At 39.0% G+C, this 21,002-nt stretch overlaps 3 protein-coding genes across 4 annotated transcripts; 1 reads left to right on the forward strand and 2 right to left on the reverse strand.

The window, feature by feature from the left end:
* Nucleotides 1-415: 415 nt before the first annotated feature.
* LOC116736657 (uncharacterized) lies at nt 416-3,827 on the forward strand. Its single transcript, XM_032589268.1, has 11 exons — nt 416-514; nt 828-957; nt 1,053-1,197; nt 1,470-1,590; nt 1,688-1,766; nt 1,876-1,987; nt 2,298-2,403; nt 2,478-2,559; nt 2,727-2,790; nt 2,892-3,006; nt 3,140-3,827. Coding segments are annotated over exons 1-11 (1,017 nt in total). The 5' UTR covers nt 416-513; the 3' UTR covers nt 3,202-3,827.
* scyl2 (SCY1 like pseudokinase 2) lies at nt 3,720-13,873 on the reverse strand. Of its 2 annotated transcripts, XM_032589264.1 has the most exons (19): nt 13,734-13,873; nt 12,546-12,742; nt 12,195-12,352; nt 11,864-12,008; nt 11,036-11,185; nt 10,724-10,945; nt 10,509-10,625; nt 10,282-10,407; nt 9,965-10,141; nt 9,504-9,515; nt 9,178-9,300; nt 8,266-8,379; nt 8,041-8,173; nt 7,826-7,944; nt 7,644-7,744; nt 7,478-7,547; nt 7,309-7,386; nt 6,576-6,698; nt 3,720-6,492 (listed from the first exon to the last, which is right to left on the reverse strand). In XM_032589264.1, exons 2-19 carry the CDS (start codon nt 12,720-12,722, stop codon nt 5,881-5,883), a joined length of 2,757 nt encoding a protein of 918 aa, XP_032445155.1. In that variant the 5' UTR covers nt 12,723-12,742; nt 13,734-13,873; the 3' UTR covers nt 3,720-5,880. The 2 variants fall into 2 exon arrangements, with proteins under 2 accessions (XP_032445155.1, XP_032445156.1); XM_032589265.1 differs by lacking the exon at nt 9,504-9,515 and having other exon boundaries at nt 13,734-13,872.
* Nucleotides 13,874-14,454: 581 nt separating this feature from the next.
* depdc4 (DEP domain containing 4) lies at nt 14,455-19,843 on the reverse strand. The gene is made up of 9 exons (XM_032589844.1): nt 19,474-19,843; nt 18,205-18,628; nt 17,601-17,752; nt 17,296-17,491; nt 16,981-17,213; nt 16,768-16,910; nt 16,520-16,645; nt 15,769-15,847; nt 14,455-15,532 (listed from the first exon to the last, which is right to left on the reverse strand). The coding sequence occupies exons 1-9, from the start codon at nt 19,550-19,552 to the stop codon at nt 15,330-15,332; spliced, it is 1,635 nt and encodes a 544-aa protein (XP_032445735.1). The 5' UTR covers nt 19,553-19,843; the 3' UTR covers nt 14,455-15,329.
* Nucleotides 19,844-21,002: the final 1,159 nt, after the last annotated feature.

A 21,002-nucleotide genomic window follows, 5' to 3' on the forward strand; every position in this document is an offset into this window, starting at 1 on the left:
ATGAGTTTTATTCAATAAATTAAAATGTTATTGAAAACTTCATTTATTCCAGTAACTCCATGACTAAGTAAAACACATTACATATATAAATCACAAACAAACCCATGTTTTGAAGCCTTTATTTCTATTAATTATTATGGTTTGACGCTTACAGCTACTGTGAATTTAATAAAAGTATGCTAGTTATCTGCTTAATGGTTGTTATTTTCAAAAGTTACTTCTAATCTGACAAATCTAATTAGAACATTTACTCTAACTTATTTCTAAAGTTAGCATACTTTACTTATTATAGTTGACAGTTGTCTCAACTGTCTGAACCACATCTTTGAACCATATATTAGCACATGTGGCTACACTCATATGGCTGAAGACCAAAGAGTCCATAGTCACTATTGACAGAGTTAACTTGTAAACAGCGACTGGAGTTTCCCCTCCCTCTCCCTCTGTCAAAGAAATGAAAGTGAAACTATTTATGTCTGTGAAATGACAGCGTAGCAGAAGGATTTTAGCACAAGTAAGTGGGTCGATTCATGTTGTGTTAATTTTGAAAATATCATGTTAAGTCACTTTTGTGCGTAAACTTTCCAAATCCTGCCTTTTTAGTGTATTTTATTTGTCTCAGCTTATGTTGAGTCTGAATCAGTCTGAGCATGAGGAAGTTGGCATTTGGCTGTTATGATTTACAGGACCTATACCAGAAGTTCAGTGTTATAGATTAAAATCTCTTAAAATTGTACAAAGCAGGAGGATTTCAGTTCTTTCACTATAGCTGGGTTTAGCAAGATTACAGTGAAATGTAATAAAGTCAAAATTTCTGTGTTTGTCAGTGAGTGACAATCATTATCAGTGGCAACTGTTGAACAGCAATCAGTGGCTGAATATTGACAACGATCATGTGATCGAGACTCACTACTGCCAACCTGGAGCAAAGGGGATCAGCATCAACACAAGTCTAGGGTTTGTATTTTTACGCTCTGTGTAAAATAGGTTTGGTCATGTATCTACAGAAACCACATGAAATATACCATAGTGCATTTTTTGTCAATCCACAGGAAAGTTTTTATAGACTTTGATGAACTGAAGACTAATAACCCAGCACTGAGGGTGCAGAGACTGAGCCTCGTCCCTCAGGGTCAAGAAGAGGACATCGGATGGTACTTCAGAGACGACAGCCTGTGGTGTGAATATGGATCACAGGTAAAGAAATGTGTTCTCTCTCTCAGGGTCCTGACATTTTGTCTGGGCTAATGTCTTTCTAGTATCATGCATGGTGACTATTATAAACGAATGCAGCAGTATAAAGGGCATATGAGACTTTCCAGTAACTGTGATCTTGAGTTCTTGTGGAGTATGAAATTTTATGTCCAGAAAGAATTTTGTTTTTGTTCCTGCCACCTTGCGGAGAAAAAGCTAACTTCTGTGTTATTGTGAACAAAGCTGAACATTTTTCATCTTCCTCACCCCCTCAGAGCTCCAACATGTCATCATCATCCATCACCAGCAAAGACATCGAGACTCATTTCACTCAGAATCCTCAGGGAGTCATTCAGTTCTTCGTTGGCTCGACTGGATACTCACTGGATTTTTCCAGTATGTGGCTTTGACGAGTTTCTGAGAGCTATTTCTACAATCGGGTAAACATTGTATGTATGCAGTTAGATGTAACTGAAGGTGTTTAAATTTGCAGCCATGACCCAAACCAACGTCACTACCGGCTTACGCAGAAACTTGCGCAGGCGACCGAAATTCACCTCAAGCCCCGCAAAGTAAGATTTTTCAACCTTAGTTCAGTCATGCCCATGTAAATGAAGTGAAGCATTCTAGCCTCTCTCAGAATAATAATTTTACAAAATACTTCACTTTATGTCCCTGCAGCATTATCTCTGCTTCATTCCTGCCTCTGGCATCACAATCCCAGTTATACAATCCCAGCTTCAAGTGGGAGTTTATGGGAGATGAAGGACAATGGACAGAATACCAAGCACATGTAAGTACAGCTTCTTATGTACGAACTTTATTCTCCAACTTTCAAGATTGTAATCTTTTAACATGCATTCATTTCATCCTTGAGCTTGGCTTTTTCCACAGCATGATGCTGCCACCACCATAGGTTCAGAGTGATTAACAGTGGTACTATGATAAATGCTTTCCTTTTGTTGCTTTGTCTATGTTGTCTTAATTGCTTTGAAGTTGTGCCACAAACTTTTTACTTGCAGTTTATGAAATAAGAAGTACCATGAGATTATCCAAGCTAAATGTAGCAACATTTATTTATTATGATTTATATTTTTTTGCAGATATGTTTGCTTGATAGCGCTGCCATTGAGAAGCAATACCAGCTGAACCCACAGGGCCAAATCCTCTTCAGTATCAGAAACTTTTCATACAAACTGGATTTTGCCAGTAATATACACAATTCAATCTCAATAATCCACTGTTTAATTCAAGAAGCCTCTGAAAACCATTATTATTTACAGGAATGTGCCAAATTAATAATAATATTGGGACAAGAAGAAGCGTGAGGCGGAGTCCGGACAACGGAGCTCAGAAAAATAACAGGTAAAGCAGTGCACCTTTTAGACATGTCTTTTATTTTTGAAAAGTTTATGACCAACTTCCTTTGGAGTAACTTAGTCCTTACATGAATGAATATAACAGATTCCATATGATGTTTCCACTTATGCTCTATTATTCCCTTTAATCTATTTCTATCTTATCTTCTTCAGCTCAGGTACAAATGTCCGTTGGCAGTTCCAAGATATCGATGGGATTTGGAAAGATTATTCCAAAGTAAGCCTGAGTGTCTCTTTTTATTAATATGAGAACAGCGCTGTTAGAAGACAAACAATTGCTAATAAGTTAAACTGTCCCTTATTTATGGTGTCATGCAGAGTTATTGTCAATGCAGCGTTTCCAGTCCAGACATTGAACTCCAGTACCAGCAGAACCAGTCAGGCATTATGACATTTGCCACCCGCAGGTTCAGCTACGAGCTCAACTTCTCAGGTGAGCAGCAGAAAGAGCGGTAAATGTTGACAAATATGTATTTCAGGCAATGCAAATACAGCTGTACTTGTACCTTATGCAGATATTAAGGTTTTAGATGTGGAAAAAGTTTATGTACTCCGTCTGCTTGCAGCCATGACTCAGAGGAACCTGTCCACAAATGCCACCAGGTCAGTGAGACGACTTCTCCAGTGATCGGGACGGATTGTTCAGAGGGAGAAGAGATACTTGCACGTTTTCCTCATAAGCTGTCTTGTTTCTATCTTGGTTGGTGTTTACAATACTGTTAACATAGGATGAAGCAGAGATGCTCATAGGTTTTCAGTCCACTTTAGAATTAAAATTTTGGGTTTACTTTCTGACAAGATATAGTATATCTCTTATCAAAAGTATGTTCTCATACATCATTCTGGGCTCCTACAACTTTCATGTCAAAATCCCCAAATTGTCTGTACTTCCCAACCTGCTTTTTAAGTATAAATACAAGTGAAGTTATGGCAGGTAGTGATGTCAAGCTTTAAGTCTAGAAGCTTTAAAAATATCTGAATGTGAATGTAAGAAAGTCTGCAGATACAAATATGGAAAATGCTTAAAAATGTCTGAGGGAACTCTGCTTAGTGTTTCTTCACAGAAAGTTTCAAGAACTGTACTGCATGTGCTGAACCCGTTTGTAAAATGGTTTATGTCAATTAGCACTGCCACAACCAAAGAACTTCATTTTTGCTTTTCACTTTTATTAAGATGTCTTAAGCGTTTCTAATTTATCTAGAAATGGTTAATACAATTGTTTCCCCTTCAAATAAAAGTGATCACAAAAAAAATATCAAACAAACAGTGACCATCATTTGAGAATATTAGATTGTATGCTTTTATATATGTACAGATCTTCATGGAACCACTTCAGAAACCAGCACCTGGACACAAAACGAGGCTCACACTTCACACACAGAACAGCAGTAGTTTACAAACGGCCTAATCAAAGACCTAGTTTCAGTTAGCTTTGGGGTTCTGCTACAATATGTGAAATAACACTCCAATAAACCAATCGAGTTAATCAGAGCAAAGCGTTAACAGTGTGGAAATGAACAGAACCTGAAGAGCGAAGTTCATCTTAAAACATTAAATAAAATGACAATCATCAGCAGAATCAATGTGAATCTAAAAGACCCAAAATGTTTAATTCAGAGTGAATTTACATTAATATCTAGTTATTAATAAAATCCGACAGAACGGTGAAGTTACTGCAGGTCACACACAACGAGAGCTGGTTCCGACAAACTATTTTCACCCTCAAGAACCGAAAAGGATTATTGCACTCGACTCATCTAAGGCCTCTTAACCCAGAATCACAAAAACAAAAAAGATGCCAGGGACCTCATGGAGCATTCTATAATAAAATAACTACACAGTTACATTTCATATTAATGCACATGAAGTATGGGGATTGTGATATGGTTGGTCACTAGAAAAAAAAATCTCCGATGTTAGTTGATAAAAAGAAAAACAGTTTTTAAATTGATGTGGTCAGTGAAATGCAACCAAGCAAGTCACATCCATTGGAACAATTTTGTGTAGGCATGGGCCAGTTACTCTTATCAAGGTATGTAAAAACTTCAATAACTGCAAAAGTTTTCCAGTGTATCGTTCCCAAATCTATCTTAGTTTTGTTAATTCATCTCACTGCTTCCAGACTCAAGCAATAGCTAATAATTTTGAGGAAGAACAAAGAATTGTATTTTTACAGCATTTTAGTGATTCTTATAGGTTATGTGAACTAGATGGAGCAGAACTTGGAGGATGGAGAATTGGAAATGTTGGCAAGTGTTTTGAAAACTCAGATATAAAAAGGTAATATTATAACTAATAAGTTACTTTTCCAGCATTAGGAATCGTTAGTTTTCCTGTTTTAATAAGTGATAACATACTTATTAAAGTATGTTATGTTTGTTTTTTGTGTTAACAGTATAACACCATGATATGATCCTCAATATAATATAGTAATATTTTATCCTGACCCATGCCTACTTGTGTAACAATTGAGTGCTGCTTAGTTTTAGACATGTGCCCTTGTAAGGCACAAGAACAAAAGTGCATACTTTCCACATCACCTTTAACATTGAGATTCCTTAGAAGAACATAGCAGTAACAGCCACTCCGCTATAACCAGAACCAGAAAGGAGAAAGACTTTGCAATAATAGAAACCAGGTTATTCACCTGCGAAGCTGATGAAAGCAAATGGAGGCCAATGTACAAGCAATGGAGATCATTTTGGTCATGTTACAAAAGAATGAAGCCCAGAAGGATTGTCCAGTTTATCTTTAGAGAAACATATATAACGTGAAACTGCAAATAAGTGGTTTTTAAAACCATGCTTACCTCCCAATGAAATCACACACCATTCTTTAACCTGAACCTCAAAATCCCAAAATATTCTGGAAAGGCAGAGGAAGTACAGAAGCCTGAAAGTGAGCAAATGTGAAGTGAGCACAGCAAGTTTTCTACATTTCCTAGGTATGAAAATGAAAAAATCGTGTTCTTTTAAGTAAAATACTCTCCCTCCATTTAGGAAGTCAACAATGAACCAAACTCAAATTCAACTTGACCCAATCGATATATTTGCCTGGGAAAGTACAAAAACAGTAGGAAACCCCCATCATTGAAAGGCCGAAGCGTAAAAGAAGTGAAACCCACACCTGACCGTTGGCGCGGGTATCATTTTCAGCAGACCGTCAGCACGAGACGTTAAATTAGACGAGATTAAAAGTACAAAAACACCTGTGAAAGTGCTCCACAATCACCTGTGAAATTCAAAGCTCTCATTCTACAGTCTTTAAAAGAATATACTTCATCAGGGGTTCGTTTTCATTTTCCTTTCAGCCGAATAAGTCCTGCAGGTCATTGTTCGCAGACGCGCTCGGTTTCACTCCGCCTGGGTTCATGCTTGGGGCAGAACCCGGCTGAGAAAAGTTCTGTGGGCTGAAAAAAGGGTTTGCCTGCATCCCAAACCCGCTGGGCATCCCTCCCATCCCTACCGCCATCGGAGTCTGAGTGTTCTGGGCCGACCCGAACTGACTTGCCCAGGGGGAACCGCCTCCAGGTGCGGTCTGGGGACCTATTTGGTTGAGAGAGACTTTGGGTTTGTTGGGTGTAAACAGGTTGTCCAAGGCCGACATGTTGGCCGGTCTGTTCGTCAGCCCAGACGGTCCTTGATTCTGCGTCAGAGTCCCGAAATTGGGGGTGCTGGTGGTGGAGGCCATTCCTCCATAGAGGCCGGGGCCCGAGGGCCGCATGCCCATCCCAATGCCCCCAGATTGGAAACCCATGCTGGGGTTGAAACCGTTAGAGACCGGCCCCACCATCGGACCGGAAGAGGGGAAAGCAGACACGGTAGTGCCTTGTACTGGGGGTGGCCGCGCTGAGCTCGCCATGGACAGGCTGTTTAGAGACGTCATGCTGTTGAGCAGGCTGCTGGTCAGATCTTTAGTCTGCAACACAGAGGCGAGTTAAAAACCCAACACATTTTAGTCAAGTTGTGCGTTTTTGTTTGGGAGAACGTTTCTGGCTTCACCTGTGAGTTGCTGGAGGACGAAGGTTTGATGGCCTGAGGTGCCAACGGCTGCTGGCTCCTCAGTTTAGCTGCCTGTTCCTGTTCCTTGGCTAACCTTTGTTTCTCCTCCAGAGTCAGAGAAACCTAGAGAGCAGCAAGAAAGCGACTGGATCACAGCCAGAACCCTCCATATTTATTATCACCCATTTAAAAAGATGAGTAAAATGCCTTAAAGTTATCCATATTTTATTGCTCTAACATAATCTCACTGAAAATTTGAGAAAATTCAACCTTAAGTGACTTAATCCCATAAGAAGCTTTTGTTTTAACATTTCCTATAAAATAGGGCTCAACAGGAAGTTACCAATGAAGTGTGGCTATTAAAGGCAGTGAAAGACCTTCTATAAAATCTTACCAATATTGCGTCAGTGTGTGTAATAATACACGCGTTCATGTTAAGATGATGATATCCAGTGTTGCACTACCATGAAACTAAAACTTGAACCAGCTTTAATCAGTGTTAAAGCTGGTTCAAGCTTTAACACTGACGCCTCAATTAGTCATATGCAACATTGGTCTTCCTGAATATATGAATATTAGGAGGACAGAAGTCAAGAGGACATGAGGAGTTAGGTAAATAAAAGTATTCAATAAAAGCACAGTTTTGTTTAGGTTTATTTAAATTTGGTGTCTGTAAATGTGAAGGAAGAAGCTGTTATGAGATAATTTGAAAAATGAAGGTGTGTGTGTTTACCCTGTTAGGCTGCGACGGTGTTGCAGCAGATCCATTTTCTTTCCCATTAACACTTGCGCTGCCAAATATGTCGTCAATCTGACAACAAACAAACCGCGATCAACAGAAACCCATACAATTGCAATTTCTTTATATTTCACTGTTTTAAATGTAGAGTCAAAATTATTACCTGGTTTCCAGAGTTTGGTGGGCTTTTAATTTCTTCTGTGGAATTCCCTGGATTTGTGATGTTTAGACTCCTATTATATAGAATAGTAAAAAAATATTCACCATCATATCCATTAAATATTTTCATTATTATGGTCGATTTTATGGTAAATAAAACGTGAAAAAACCTCTGCTGCTCTTGCATGATATGCAGCTGCTCCAGTTTGGTTTTGTGTTCAGCTTCCATGCGGTTCAGCATGTCCCGGATTACCATCATAAAAGAATTAAACTACAAGGAAACACACATTAGCTCAAGTTATGGGAAAAAAATATACTTTATATGAATCACATCCACTAACCAGTGGTGTACCTGATTTAGGTTGAGGTTATTGTCGATACTAAGAGAGACGAGGTGGGGCAAACTCTTTGTGGCGAGATGCTCTTTGGGGATGCCAAGCTTCTTGTGGGTAAAGGTGCATTTATAGATTCCTAAAATAAACAGCGACCACTTGAAATAAACATTTAATGTTTTTTAAAGTGTGAGAACGGTAAGAAAGTTATTGCAGCTGTTGTTTGTTTGTTTACCCAAAACGCCCATAAGGACAGCTGGCTCTCTGGAGGGGATCTGCTGAAGGAAGGGAAGGATTTCATCGATGACAAACCATTTATCTAGATATTCCAGAATCTTCCCCAGACACACCAGAGAGTTCACTCGCACCTGCACCAGAACATGAGATGTAGATTAATTAACTTAAATAATAAATAAACAAATAAATAAACGAGAGTTGAGCAGGAATGACTGAGACTCACAGCGAGAGAGGACGTCTGGAGGCAGGCTGATTTGATGCGCGGGATGAGAGAATTCTTCATGGACGGATAGTCAATCAGGTTGGCAAACGTTGGGATGATGTTCAGGCACAGCTCCTGCTCAGCCAAGAAGAAGATGTTACAGAATGTGACAGTTTTATGATGCCAAGTGTGGCATCTGCACTCCCTGTCCTCTGGAGATAAGGAGGTGATTCAGAAATGTAAAGGAAGGCTCCAAGATTTTGCTACAGAATGCTTGAAATATGCACAACAATGCTTTAGGGATTGGCAACTAGTCTAGGAAAAATTTATGCACTTCAAGGTGGCAATGTCTAAAGCAAAAAAAAAAAAGCAGCTGAAAGCATTTTTATAACAGTGCCAACATATTTTCATTTTCTGTTTTTTTTTTTTTTGTTACTTCTGGATTTCAAAATTAAGAACTGAAAATCATATTATATAGACTGAATTGTTTATCTGTTAACTTGGGTGTGAATGGCTTACAGCTTATGAAAACCCAGAATTATGTTTCCAAGTGCAATAAAATATTATATAAGGACAATACAAAAAATATTATTTTCTAAAACAGAAATGTATTGGTACAGAAGGGAAAAATTATGACACACAGTCACTTACAACCTAAGCAAGAAAGATAAGCCACAACATGTCACTGCAGAAGAAGCTGGCTGTTTACTAAATACTGCAGTCATGCATCTTAATGGAAAATTTTGTGGAAGGAAGATGTTTGGAAACTTATTTCTTAGCTATAAGACATATTCCAACAAAATTTGCAGATATCCAGTGAATCTACATTCTTGTTTTTGAATTTAATTACTGAAATAAATAAAAATGATCAATGATATTCTTACTGAGATCCACCTGTAAAAATAAACCGAGTGAACAGTTTTCCATCTGTACCTGGATCTGAACTGAGGAAGCCTCCACAGCCCTGTAGACCATGGGAAGCACGCTGTTCTTAATGTCATCTGGCGGTGTCTTCGTCAGCAGAAGGTCCATCTTTTGCAGGAAGATTAGCAGGATCTGAACAGCAAACACTCAGTTAGGAAACCAAGACTGAAAATCAGCAGCATGGCAGCATACTGTCTCTAGCACAGTATTAGGTTAATTAGATGTGATCAGTGAGTATGATTTGAGTGAGTTTAGTGCAGATGTTTTTGCTAGGCACAACACAAGTCTAGCCTATAGCTGAGGTGTGACAAGTACACCACAAGAAGACAACTCACCATATTACTAGCCTGAAGAGGCATGGAGAGAAAAATAGAGAAAAGACTTCAAACGGATGCAGTAAACCCAAAGCAGCAAGCTCTTTAGTCAGGTTAAATTTACAGTTTTAAACATGCATGTCATCTTGAGCTTCTTGAGACAAATCATTTTACAAATTTAAAAATTTTTATGTCAAACTTTCAGAATTTTCCAAACTCAAAACGTCACCTTAAAATCTTGGTAGAAAGAACGGTAAGAGATTCAAAAGGTTTTCCATGGATGGACAGATATTTTAGACAACAGGATAGTGACTAAAGTATGGAAAAAGTGAAAGATTTTTTACATTCTTTATCTTCTTTTCCCATACTTATCCACACCTGGACAATAATTTCATCAGATTCTTCAAGACAGTGTAGGAACTCTGTTTAAATATCTTAAAACAATCAGGTGTCTCCAGCACAAATCCATCCCTTGGTTCTACCTGGAGAGGCTCCTGCTGTTTGAAAACAGGCGTGAGGTCAGGCAGGATGAGGCGAACGTACTCCTCCTTGGTGCACTCTTCGGCAATAAGCAGCACATTTGGCAGCACAAACGGAACCATGTCTGGGTTGACAAACTCTGAGGTCAATGCCGGCAATATGCGGTACACCACAACTCTCTGGGCGGAAAAAGAATAAGGTATTCAAGTATGGGCTCAAGGGAAGCAAAAGAATCACACTTTGAATTGTAAAAGTATCGTTTATCACTGGTTTTAAGTTTGTACACGTATTAAAAACCAGTTCCACGCCACTACTTTACCTTTGGTAGCTTTGGCAGCACTTTTGGTAAACCTTTGTAGAACTGAGATTTCTGCAGGTTGTCCCGTTGAAAGAGTGTGTCAAAGTACTGCAACGTTACTGCTCCAACATCATCGAAAAATGGAATCTACATTTGACATAAAGATGCGTAACATGTCAGACACGTCACATCATATCATTATTGGTCCGTTTCTTTTGTATGTTTACTGACAGACTAGAAGAGCAAACCTTAGTCATCTGGTCTGCATCCGGTCGGACTGTCGGCGAGACGCTGAGTAACATCTTGACGTGCTCTCGCACTTCCTCTGGGATCTTACTCAGCAGTGCTGGATTCATGCTGCTCAGCTACAAATTTAATAGAAATGTTAAAAGAAAATGAATGAATAACTGAATAAAAATCGACACCCTACTTTGTATGCGTTTAAATTTGGATCTGGACTCACCTGATCCAGCTGCCTGCTGAAACTCTTAAAAATATCGTGCTTGTTGACTTGGATTACAGGCTTGCCTTCGTTGAAAACGGCGTGCATTATGACTCCGAGAGAGTACATGTCGGAGGTCGAGTCACAGCTGACGGACAGGATGTATTCAGGGGCCAAGTACTCCGGGTTGGGGAGGCAGAGAGGTGGAAGGTTGGGCTCCCACTCTTTACATGTGTACTTCAGCTGAATTCAAGAGAAAACAGGGATGGGAATATGAACGAGGAGAAAAATAAAAAGACGCTCGATGAAACTTCTGATCAGTACTGTAACTACCTCAGTGTCCGAAGGGTTAATTGAGGATATGCTGAAGTCAAAGCCCATGATCTTCCAGGCTCCGCTCTTATTGAGGATGATATTATCTGGACACAAGTTGCCATGGACCATCTTAACCCCACTGTGAAGAAACGACAAACCCTCCGAGATCTGAAGGGACAGAACAAACAAAAACAAACAAAACAATTAAATATAAAGCAAATGAGTTTCAACAACACATTACAATAGCTTAATATCCACTCTTAACTGGGGATTAAATCCAGAAATGTACACACAAAAAATGACTTCAGAAAGGCACCTTGTTTTTGTCCAATGGAAAAACATCAGGTACTCTTTCTGTGCATATCCCTAACCCCTAAAGAAATACAATAGCAAGGCTGCATTGAATAATACAAGTTAAATAGATGAAGGAAGAGGATAGTAGTTTTAATGAAATAAAGCAAAAATGCAAGTTAAACTGAGAGGATAACTTGTGAGGAAATGAGCTGGCATTCCAGCCAGCCAGACATCATCACAGTATTGACAGAAAAAAGGCGAGGCTTGCAATTGAGCTGGTTTTACTGGCTTTTAGACAAAACGGCATTTGAATGCATATCAGGTCCACAGGAGAACAATACAGGGTTCTGAAACCTGCTCAACAGCTGCTTAGAACCCTAAAACAATCCATACGACTGGCTGGTACATCATCAGAGCTCAGGCGCTTTGTTAGGGTGGAAGAACTGTTGCCAGCCTGACATTTTATAGACCAAACAAATGTCTAAAGCAAATGCTAAACTAATCAATCAAGACAACAAATATTACAATCAACTTCAATACATCCAGTCTCACCTGTAGTAAGCCATATTTGGTCTCCACATCATAGAGTTTGTATTCTTTGATGTCTTTGGGCACGGGGCTGGGCAGGTTGTCCCACTGGCCCAGCACGTTGGACAGACTGGCGAACACTGGCTCTGTGCAGAATGCCAAGCAGTCCCTGGAGGCCAGATTAAGAAAAGAACAGCTTCATTTATCATCCTTTGAATATTGATGAGCCTTTGTTCACATACAACAACCACTCAGGCAGACAAAACCGTTTGTTCTGCATTATTTTCATCCCTGTGACTCATTTTTGTTTGTCCTTGATAACACTGCTGTGTGAACGCATCGACGCTCGTCTCACCGTGACTCTTCCAGAGGATGCTGCACGGTCAGGAGGCGCGGGTGACGCAGTCTGGTCAGCTGCTGCACTCCTTTCTTCAGGGAATCGATGATTTGGTCCTTGTCAAACTTCTGATACTTGTCGATCATCTTCTTATCAAACACAAACACTGCTACCTCCTGAGTGAAACAAAAACAGAGCGTGGACATTAGAAGCGTCCAGCTGTGGAGATCTTTCTCTTTTAGGATTTCCAAACATTAATTAATCATTGACAAAGAGGAGATCTTTCTCTTTCAGGATTTCCAAACATTAATTAATTATTGACAAAGAGACCGAGCGCCCAGGAGGGTGTGAACGTACACGCACACTCACCTGTTTGGTAGACTTCTTGGTGCCATTATAGATCCTCCAGCAAAGGCCAGGACCTCCGCTCGCGATATGTCGGCCAACCTCAAATTCTCGCGTCACCGGGTTGCCCATAACGGCACTGGTGACATCTGCTGTCACTTTAGTGACGGTGCTTTTCAGCTTGTTCAACATCGACTCCATGTTCAGGCTTGATCCAGCAGCTGAGGCAACACGTCAGTGGTGAACACAGAGGACAGATAAGCAGTTTAAACAACGTGCAGACAGAGGGGAAATAATAGTTTTTGCAATTACTGAAAGAGACAGCTGTACGGCTTTTGTCAGAGAGAAGCTGAAACAGGAATCCTAAAGCACCTGCATGAACATTTGCACATCAAAGAGCCCACCAGGAGGTCTCTAAGGAGGTTGCAGTACTATAATTTAAGCCGTAAAGTGCTAAAAAATAATTATTATATTATTCAACATTCACGGTATAGATTTATAACAAACCCAAGATGGTTTCTGTAAACCAGGTAAAATGGGCAGTGCACAATTAATCAGCTTTCCCCTAAAATGAAAGCTGAGGTTTAAACTATTTGGGGTTTGAAAAGAGTTACAGAGGCCAGATAACCAGAAAACTATTTTTATCACACGTTTGCTCTGGTAGATGTTAAGTGTAAAGCTGCTACATGGACGAGTGATGTCCATTTTAAGGGCAATGACTGAATTCCCCTTTAACCACCTGAAGACATTTCCTTGCAAGACACCTCAAATATTCCTAAAGCAGCTTAAAACATGGTTTAGCTACACAACTTGTTACTGCTGATAGGCTAAGCCACGTTTAAGTGATTAGTTAAAATCAGTAAGGGTTATTTTATCTTTCTCTTCATGAGACAGGTCTGATTATGAAATATCTTGGGGTTAGCCAAGTTAGCTGTCTTGTATAGCCTAAACGCAAATGTCCACTCCAGCCCATCAGTGACATCAAAACCATCGTAAATGTGTCATTTGAAAACTTCCTCTGATTTGTGACAAAACCCTTCAACTGACATTAGCCTTACGAAATGCTGTCAACAAATATAAAGTATTTTGCTAAGATATAACCAAGCTAACAAACTAGCCGCCAGCTATGCGCAAGTAAACAGCGGCGTTATAACCAAGAAACAGACATTTTCACCCAAAATGTGTCACTTTAAACCCCCCCAAGCTACTTACCGTAATACAAAAGAGACTCTCAGGTTTCAGTCTGGTTCTAAATGGATTTCATGCGGCGCTACTATCAGTAATGGCTGTGAAACACAGCCCCCATGTCTTCTTCCAGCAGCATACGAAATGAGTTAGCTTAGCATGCTAGGTAAACGACAGAGCTTACTTCCGGGTATTTTTCAGTGGCGTCAGGTGAGCATACGTCACGAGTTTTAAAAAACATCCCTCCCCCCCAAAAAAAGTATCGAATTGTTTCAGAAAATTTTTACTTACGTTTTCACTGGCATAAAATGTAACAACTAATTAATAATGTAAATTTTGAACATAACAGTTTTAACAGCAATGAGCCAAGTTTATAAAATTATTTCCTCTAATAATTAATTGTCCACAGAATAACGATCCAAGACTCTTTGATAGAATGTAATTTCCATCTGGGTTATATAAAGCATTTTTAAGTTGAATTGAACATGTGAATGAATTTTCAAATGGAGGTTTTCAAAACAGAAACTGAAAAGTGTGGCATGCACTTGAAGAAAAAAATATTTTACATACTTTTCATCTTGCTATATAAAATCACTCAAATTATGGAAGATTCCATATAAAATGCAGTGTAGTATGTAGTGACAATGTAACTGAATGTGGTAGAGTTACAAATGGATATGAACAGTTTCGCAAAACATTAACTCACAACTAAACAGAGGTAAGTAAGTAAAATAAAAAAACAAACTTATTTAAGAGAACAGCTTTTATTGCATGTTCTGGTACATGTTTCAACATCATAAAGTGCATTCTGTCCTGATTTAAATGTTAGCAAATGATAAAACTAAAAAACAAGAGTAAATAATGATTCCATCAACATGGTTTTAAAAAATTACCAACTTCTCACATTTCACCAAAGTTAAATTAGTATTCAACAATTACACACAATATCCTTTGTATTAATTCAAGTGTTTAAAAGTTTAAATAAAAAAAAAATTAAGTAGCACTTCATATCCTCATAACACCTACAATTAAAACCTGAAATGTTACCCTGAGCTACAGTAATACTAACAATAATGTACCTTTTCATTTCAGTTCATTTAAATATAATGTAAAATGTGATTCATACCATAAACGACAGTGACATTACTCTTCAGTCCTTTCATCAAAACAAGATAAACTACAGAAGTGTTCTTTTAATCAACTGATATGTTGAAATATAAATGCTTTATGAAGATGGGCAATACAGAAGTGCAGAGTAAGAACCTCTAATCAAAACAAAATTAAGGTTTGTCCAAATCCAGCATCTCATTTCAGAAGAAATACTCAGTTGAACGCAAAAACTTCATCAAATGTTTTTAGATTAAAGAAAAAAGTCCTACCTGTGTCTGCTTGAGCATCATTAGCTGCTTTCCTAAAAAAAAAAAACCTCAAAACCAAAGCAACAAATCTCAACTATAATAACCTGATGCATTTAAAATGACCGTATTAAAATAATTTTCTTTACTTTAACAATATTTGAATAAGCTGGCATGTTTAGCTGAAAATGTTTCATTTTCTTTCTACTAGACATTCAATGGTTGCATTCCAGTTATTGCTACTGAACCTCAGACACCAGTACTTGTTTTAGAAAGAGCTAGAAAAATGTTGGAGGAAGACAACAGGGTGATGTTTTTCAAACTCTTTGAGCAGCTTCCTCTTCTGCTTGGCAGTCATGTTGGTGTTGGATGAAATGTCTCGGAGGAGTTGTCTGAGGCTTTCCAGAGTCGTGGCATCACGCTGATCTTCATACTCCTGAGGGGTTACCCGCTGGCAGAACGTGAACGCTGCTACACATAGAGAAACATTTACTTACTCTACGTTCAAAAGACGTTCTAACTTGGTTTGAACTTGGAGCAACAGCGCCCTCAAGTGGAGATACAAATTAACTACTAAACAATACCTTTCTCAACATCAAACAGTTTTTTTTGTTGTTGTTAAATAAACACGTAGATTTTTTTTTTTACATCAGAATACATATTCGTATGAATGGGGTTGTTATTTTAGATGGCTGGTTTTAACTTACAAGCCACTGAGTCTGGATCCTTCCCCTGTTGCAAAGTCCTCAACGTTCTTCTCACCGCTTCAGTAAGTGTTGAAGGAGTCTTTTAGGATACGAATACAACAAATAAAAAACAGAAAATCACTTGAGTGCATTTACAAAAGTTTTTCTCACATTTCATTACATTCACAAACAACACTTCATTCAGGTTTTAGTCAAACCCAAACGCAAACCAGTGCTTAATTGTGAAAAAATCTAGAAAGTGTGCTTTGTATTTGTGTTCAACACTTCTTTACTCCGTCACTACCAGATGAAATCCAGTGCAAACATTTGTCTTGAGGAGTAATTAATGTTATGCGTTGTGAAAAACTAGCAGTCTATATCAAACGGGCATCATAATGCTGCCACCAATCTTCCCACAGTTGATGGGAAGATTGAGAGACCCAGACATTCTATTTGTAAATGTTTTTTAAAAAATCATATAATTTTTCTCCAGCTTTCAAACTACTCAGTGTACAGTGGATCAGTGTACTTCTTTGCACTGATCCATGGCATAAACTCCTAATAAAAAACACTAAAATTAGTGACTGCAACATGTAAAAACATAAACAATTTCAAGGAGTGTGAATAATTTAGTTAAGCTCTTTAGAAATACAGATAGCAATTTTTCAGTTTCTGTAGAAATTGAAAAGTTCTGAAATAAATAAAAAAGAAAAAAAAAGATTTTACAAAACCAACAGCTTCAACAGAACAGAAATCCCTAAAATCAAAGTACCTTGAAAAGTTCAGCATGACAGTCCATAAGAAACAGCACCAGCGTTTCGCTCTGGGGTCGAGTGAGTTCATGATTCTGAATAAGCCCTCTCTGAAAAGTGCGGCAGACCAAAGTCCGATTATCAACCTGAAAGAAAAACACCCCAAAATGAGTCAAAAAGCGCTCAGTCAGTCACCATAAACAGTTACTTTAGAAACAATTCTCCTACATATCTACAACTACAGTGGAAAAGAATCCATGTTTGTTACCTGCTTTTGCAGCCGGCAGGAGTCTGACCGAGCTGCGGCGGCCATGAAAGTCAGCAGTCTCCTCAGTTCGTCCCTCACACTCGTCTCCAGCAGCCGCAGACACAGCTGAGACGCTCTGATAGCATCCTGCGTCTTCCCTTCACCTGGAAACACACAAACGACCTTAGAGAGAACAACTGAAGCTGCATCTGCAAGTCTGTTTTCTGATCTTACCCAGTAGATTCAGAATAGCAACATGGACGTCCAGGTAGCGTCCTGATATCAGCGCCGCTTTTTCCTGTCCATTGTAGTACTTGGCAATCGTGTCAAAAAGCAGTCTCTTCTGACTGGCTGTCTGCTCTGCATTGTTACCACTATGGTGGCTGAGTTGTTCCCCTGTGACCATAATCAGCTGGTCTGGAAACAGTTCTAGGCAGTCTGCTGCTACTGACAACCAGGAGTCCAACCTGAAGGGGGGGGAAAAAAGTGGTTAAAAAAAAAATACAAACAACACACATTTAGACAGGTGAGCGTTGGTGAGGTTCTGACTGGAGCTGGCTGAGCGTGTCAGGGAGGTCTCTTTCCAGGCAGGTGTTGGAGATAACCAGGTCGTAACTGGCCAGCGGAGCCATGCAGGATCGGAGCCGAACCCTTTCAGGAGAGGTGAGGATTGAGTCCAGCACCGGCAGCTCCACGATGTGCAGCAGCTGCAGCAGCGTCTGCTGCTTCCAAACCTCATCCACCACTGGTGGGTGGGGAGGCAACAGGGGAAAGGGCAACAAAATGGAAAATATTAAAACTGTAATACTGCCTACATCCCAAATAAAATCCTGGCCGGTTTAGTTTATTATTACCAGCTTTAGACAGGAAGCCAGAAGCTGCCGATGCTGCGTTCAGAGTTGGAGAAAACGACGCCCGCAGGTTGATGGTCCTGAAGAGCCGTTCAACTCTCCTGTCTGACGGTTCGACAGCAAGAGGGTTCGATATGGTCCTCATCTCATGAAGCCTGACAACAAGACATGAAAGATAACATGTGATTTCAGGTATTTTAAACACAAACACAAGTGTGAATTTGTTGTGGATTTTCTGTAATATTTGAATAAATGTCTGAGCGAATTACTCCAAACAGGCATTTCTGAGCAATGAGCAAAATTCTAACAGTAATCTGACTGAATATTTGATCCAACTTTTAAAAATCATCCAGACATTTTAATTGGGTTGATATCAGCGCCGTTCAGCTGTTAAAAATCTGTTCGGATGCGAGTTTAGATTCATTTTCCTGTTAGAACTCTCATTTGTGTCCCGAGTTTCAACTACTTAGCTTGTTCTTGTTATAGTAGCCAAACAAAAGACTGCAAGAATGAATCTGAACATATAACTGGAACATAAAACAATGAAGTTTTTAGTACCAAAGTGTTGAATAAGAATAAGGTATAGAAGAGCAGATAATAATCCAACCTTGAGGTCTTTTTCCTCTTTGTCTCGTGTTCATCCAACACCATGTTTTCTACATCACTGCCGTCCTCCTTCATGGCAGGACCGCTTCTCGTCCTCTGTTCCAGGAACCGGTAAAGGCTGCCGCTGCTGTCCTCAAAGGTCGCCTCTTTGTCCGTGCGAAACAGCTTGGTCCCCACCGGCTCAAACACCTTGGCCTCCATCAGAGCCTGGCAGAGCCGAGCGGCCTTGAGGCGAGACACCTCGCTGGTGCAGAACACCACGTTCTGCATTAGGTAGCTGAGAACCGCGTCCACGGCGTCCGAGCCAGCGAAGCAGTCGGCGTGAACACGGAGGTGTCTCCTGCAGCGACGCACCTCCACCTGAGTCCGCAGGGCATGGATGATGTTTTGCCACAGCTGAGTGGCGCCGAAGGGCCTTGAGAAATCTGGTGGAAGAACAGGACACAAATCAGCCGGAATGTCGAGGTTGAATTTTCTGGTGGACTTAATACAAGTAGTTCCATAGAATCATATTAAACATTTTCCTACAAAATGAAGAAACTGGTTGCCTTCAAAAGTCACCTTTAGTAGTAGCAGGTGACTACTAATTATGTGTTAATTGTATTGTCTAATTCAATTAGACTGAATTACACAATACAGTCTAATTGTGCATAGTTTAATTTATAAACACTATAAATACAGTTGTTCTGTGAAGTGTTTCAAAGTGTTTTACCAGATTAACAAAAACCCAGCGCCATTGTGTTCAACGAACACACCACACACACACCATGGACGAAGTTGCTAAAATATAACATTTACACCTACTGTATGTGCATTGGGTTAGTATGAAGTAAAACTGGCACTGCGGCTTATGGAGGTGGCAGGATTATGCTGTCGTTGTGGTTTCTTCAGGAAGGACAAGGAAGTTTGTCAAAGAAAATGGTGAAAATGGATCATGGGAGAAAAGCTGTTAACCTGAGTAGGTATCAAACAGAATGGATACGTAATTCTAAGTAGCAAATGAAGTTCTCATAATCGTATCTTTCAGCATTAAGGTTTACAGGAACAAGCTGTAAAAGAAGAATATAGCTTTAAGCTTTCCTATGTTGGGCAAAAACCTGTATAAACAACCATTCAGTGTTCAAAACGAAAAACAACACGGCGTTAAGGGGACAATCTACTCATAAATAAACGGACAATAACAACCTGCTGTAAATACAGATCAACATATTTCTGCTACCATGTTCAAACTATGCGTTTACTTAAATGTATCTGCTAACTAAAATGTTACCATGAGGCGTATGTTCTCTGAAACTTCTTGTTTGGCTGTTCAACCTTCGAAATCGAGGAGTCAAATCAACCGCCATCATGCGACCATCTTCTTCTTCTTTGGTAAGTGAGCACACTGCTGCCCCCAGCAGGCGAGAAGAAAAACCTATACCCTTCGTAGACGCACTGAGGGGAAATCACATCCGTAAACAATAATGTCCTACTTGGGTGTATGGCAGGCAATTTTATCACATAAGAGTTAGACCCAATTTTCCAAACATCTGCGACTCTAGTCTTCCAGGTCAAAAAATACCCTTATTAGAAAACATTTTAAATATCTAGACAGAAGAAAAAAAATTGTAATGTAAAAGGGTTTACTTTTGGTTGCATTCTGAATGAGTTTTTTTATTTCTTATTTTTGATAAAGTCAATGCAGAGTAAAATATTTCATTTGTGGAAATTAAAAAAATTCTTCTTCTTAAATCAACATGATAAATATATATATGATGCAAAGAGAAGGACTTACCTAGGGTGTAATGCAGGCTCCCCCTCTCTGAAACATCTCTCTCTATATAGGACATTTGGTCCTATATAAGCATATTTTCTGAGGTTTTTATGAATATAATTAGTGCCATGTGCCACTTTTAGAAAAATATACTGAGTGATGAGCAATGAATCCTAATACAAGGACAACAGTGAAGGACTCAAACATCAGTGATGGAAGGATAAAAGAGGAATTCATCTGATAAAGTCCACTGTTCTATTTCTTAGAACAAGTGGCAGACAAAAATGGCATTATTATTTAACAATATAGGAAAACAGTAATAAATTTAAGTACATTTGAGGCACTTTTCTCTCACATGTTTACTACATAAAATGCAAATTAAAAAAAACTCTGTCTAAGCAAAGGCTAAAGTATTTGCCTATCAGGAAATGCAAATATTACAAAACACCACCAAGCAAATGATAAACCACTACTGACTAGTTATGACAAAAGATAGCACCAATGTCTTGTGTTGACCATCCATTTAAAGGAGATAAATTGCATAATACACATTTATTGCTAATTCTATAGTAAAGTAAAAAACTGCTTATCCTTTAAGACATCTTTTGCATTTTTATTGGAGAAAGTGAATACAAGATTGCAGTAGTCTGTCCTCTTGATGTTTTAAAATTTTTTTATCAAATTAATGTAAAAAAACGAAAAGAACATTTTTATCTGATTATTATTTTTGTGTCAGGCATTATGGTTGAGAAGTCATTAAACTGGGTTGTTTGATTTGATCAGGCATCATTCTTTAAAATTCAGATCGCTATTTTTGCTCTCAGTCCCACTAAATAAATATGGTTTACATTCAAATGTTACATGATCGTTTGAAAAAAGACAACTTAGTTTTTGATAAACATCTACTATGGGGAAAGTGTTATCACTTTTAAAGAATCAGCATTTATTTTTACTTGTAGGTTTATCAGATAAAGAAAAATATACAATCTTTGCAGGATGGATTATGGGATGCTGACATTTTAAGGGGTGAGCTAACACACAGTTTT

The sequence above is a fragment of the Xiphophorus hellerii genome, chromosome 17 (genome assembly GCF_003331165.1).
Source record: "Xiphophorus hellerii strain 12219 chromosome 17, Xiphophorus_hellerii-4.1, whole genome shotgun sequence".
Lineage (NCBI taxonomy): Eukaryota > Metazoa > Chordata > Actinopteri > Cyprinodontiformes > Poeciliidae > Xiphophorus > Xiphophorus hellerii.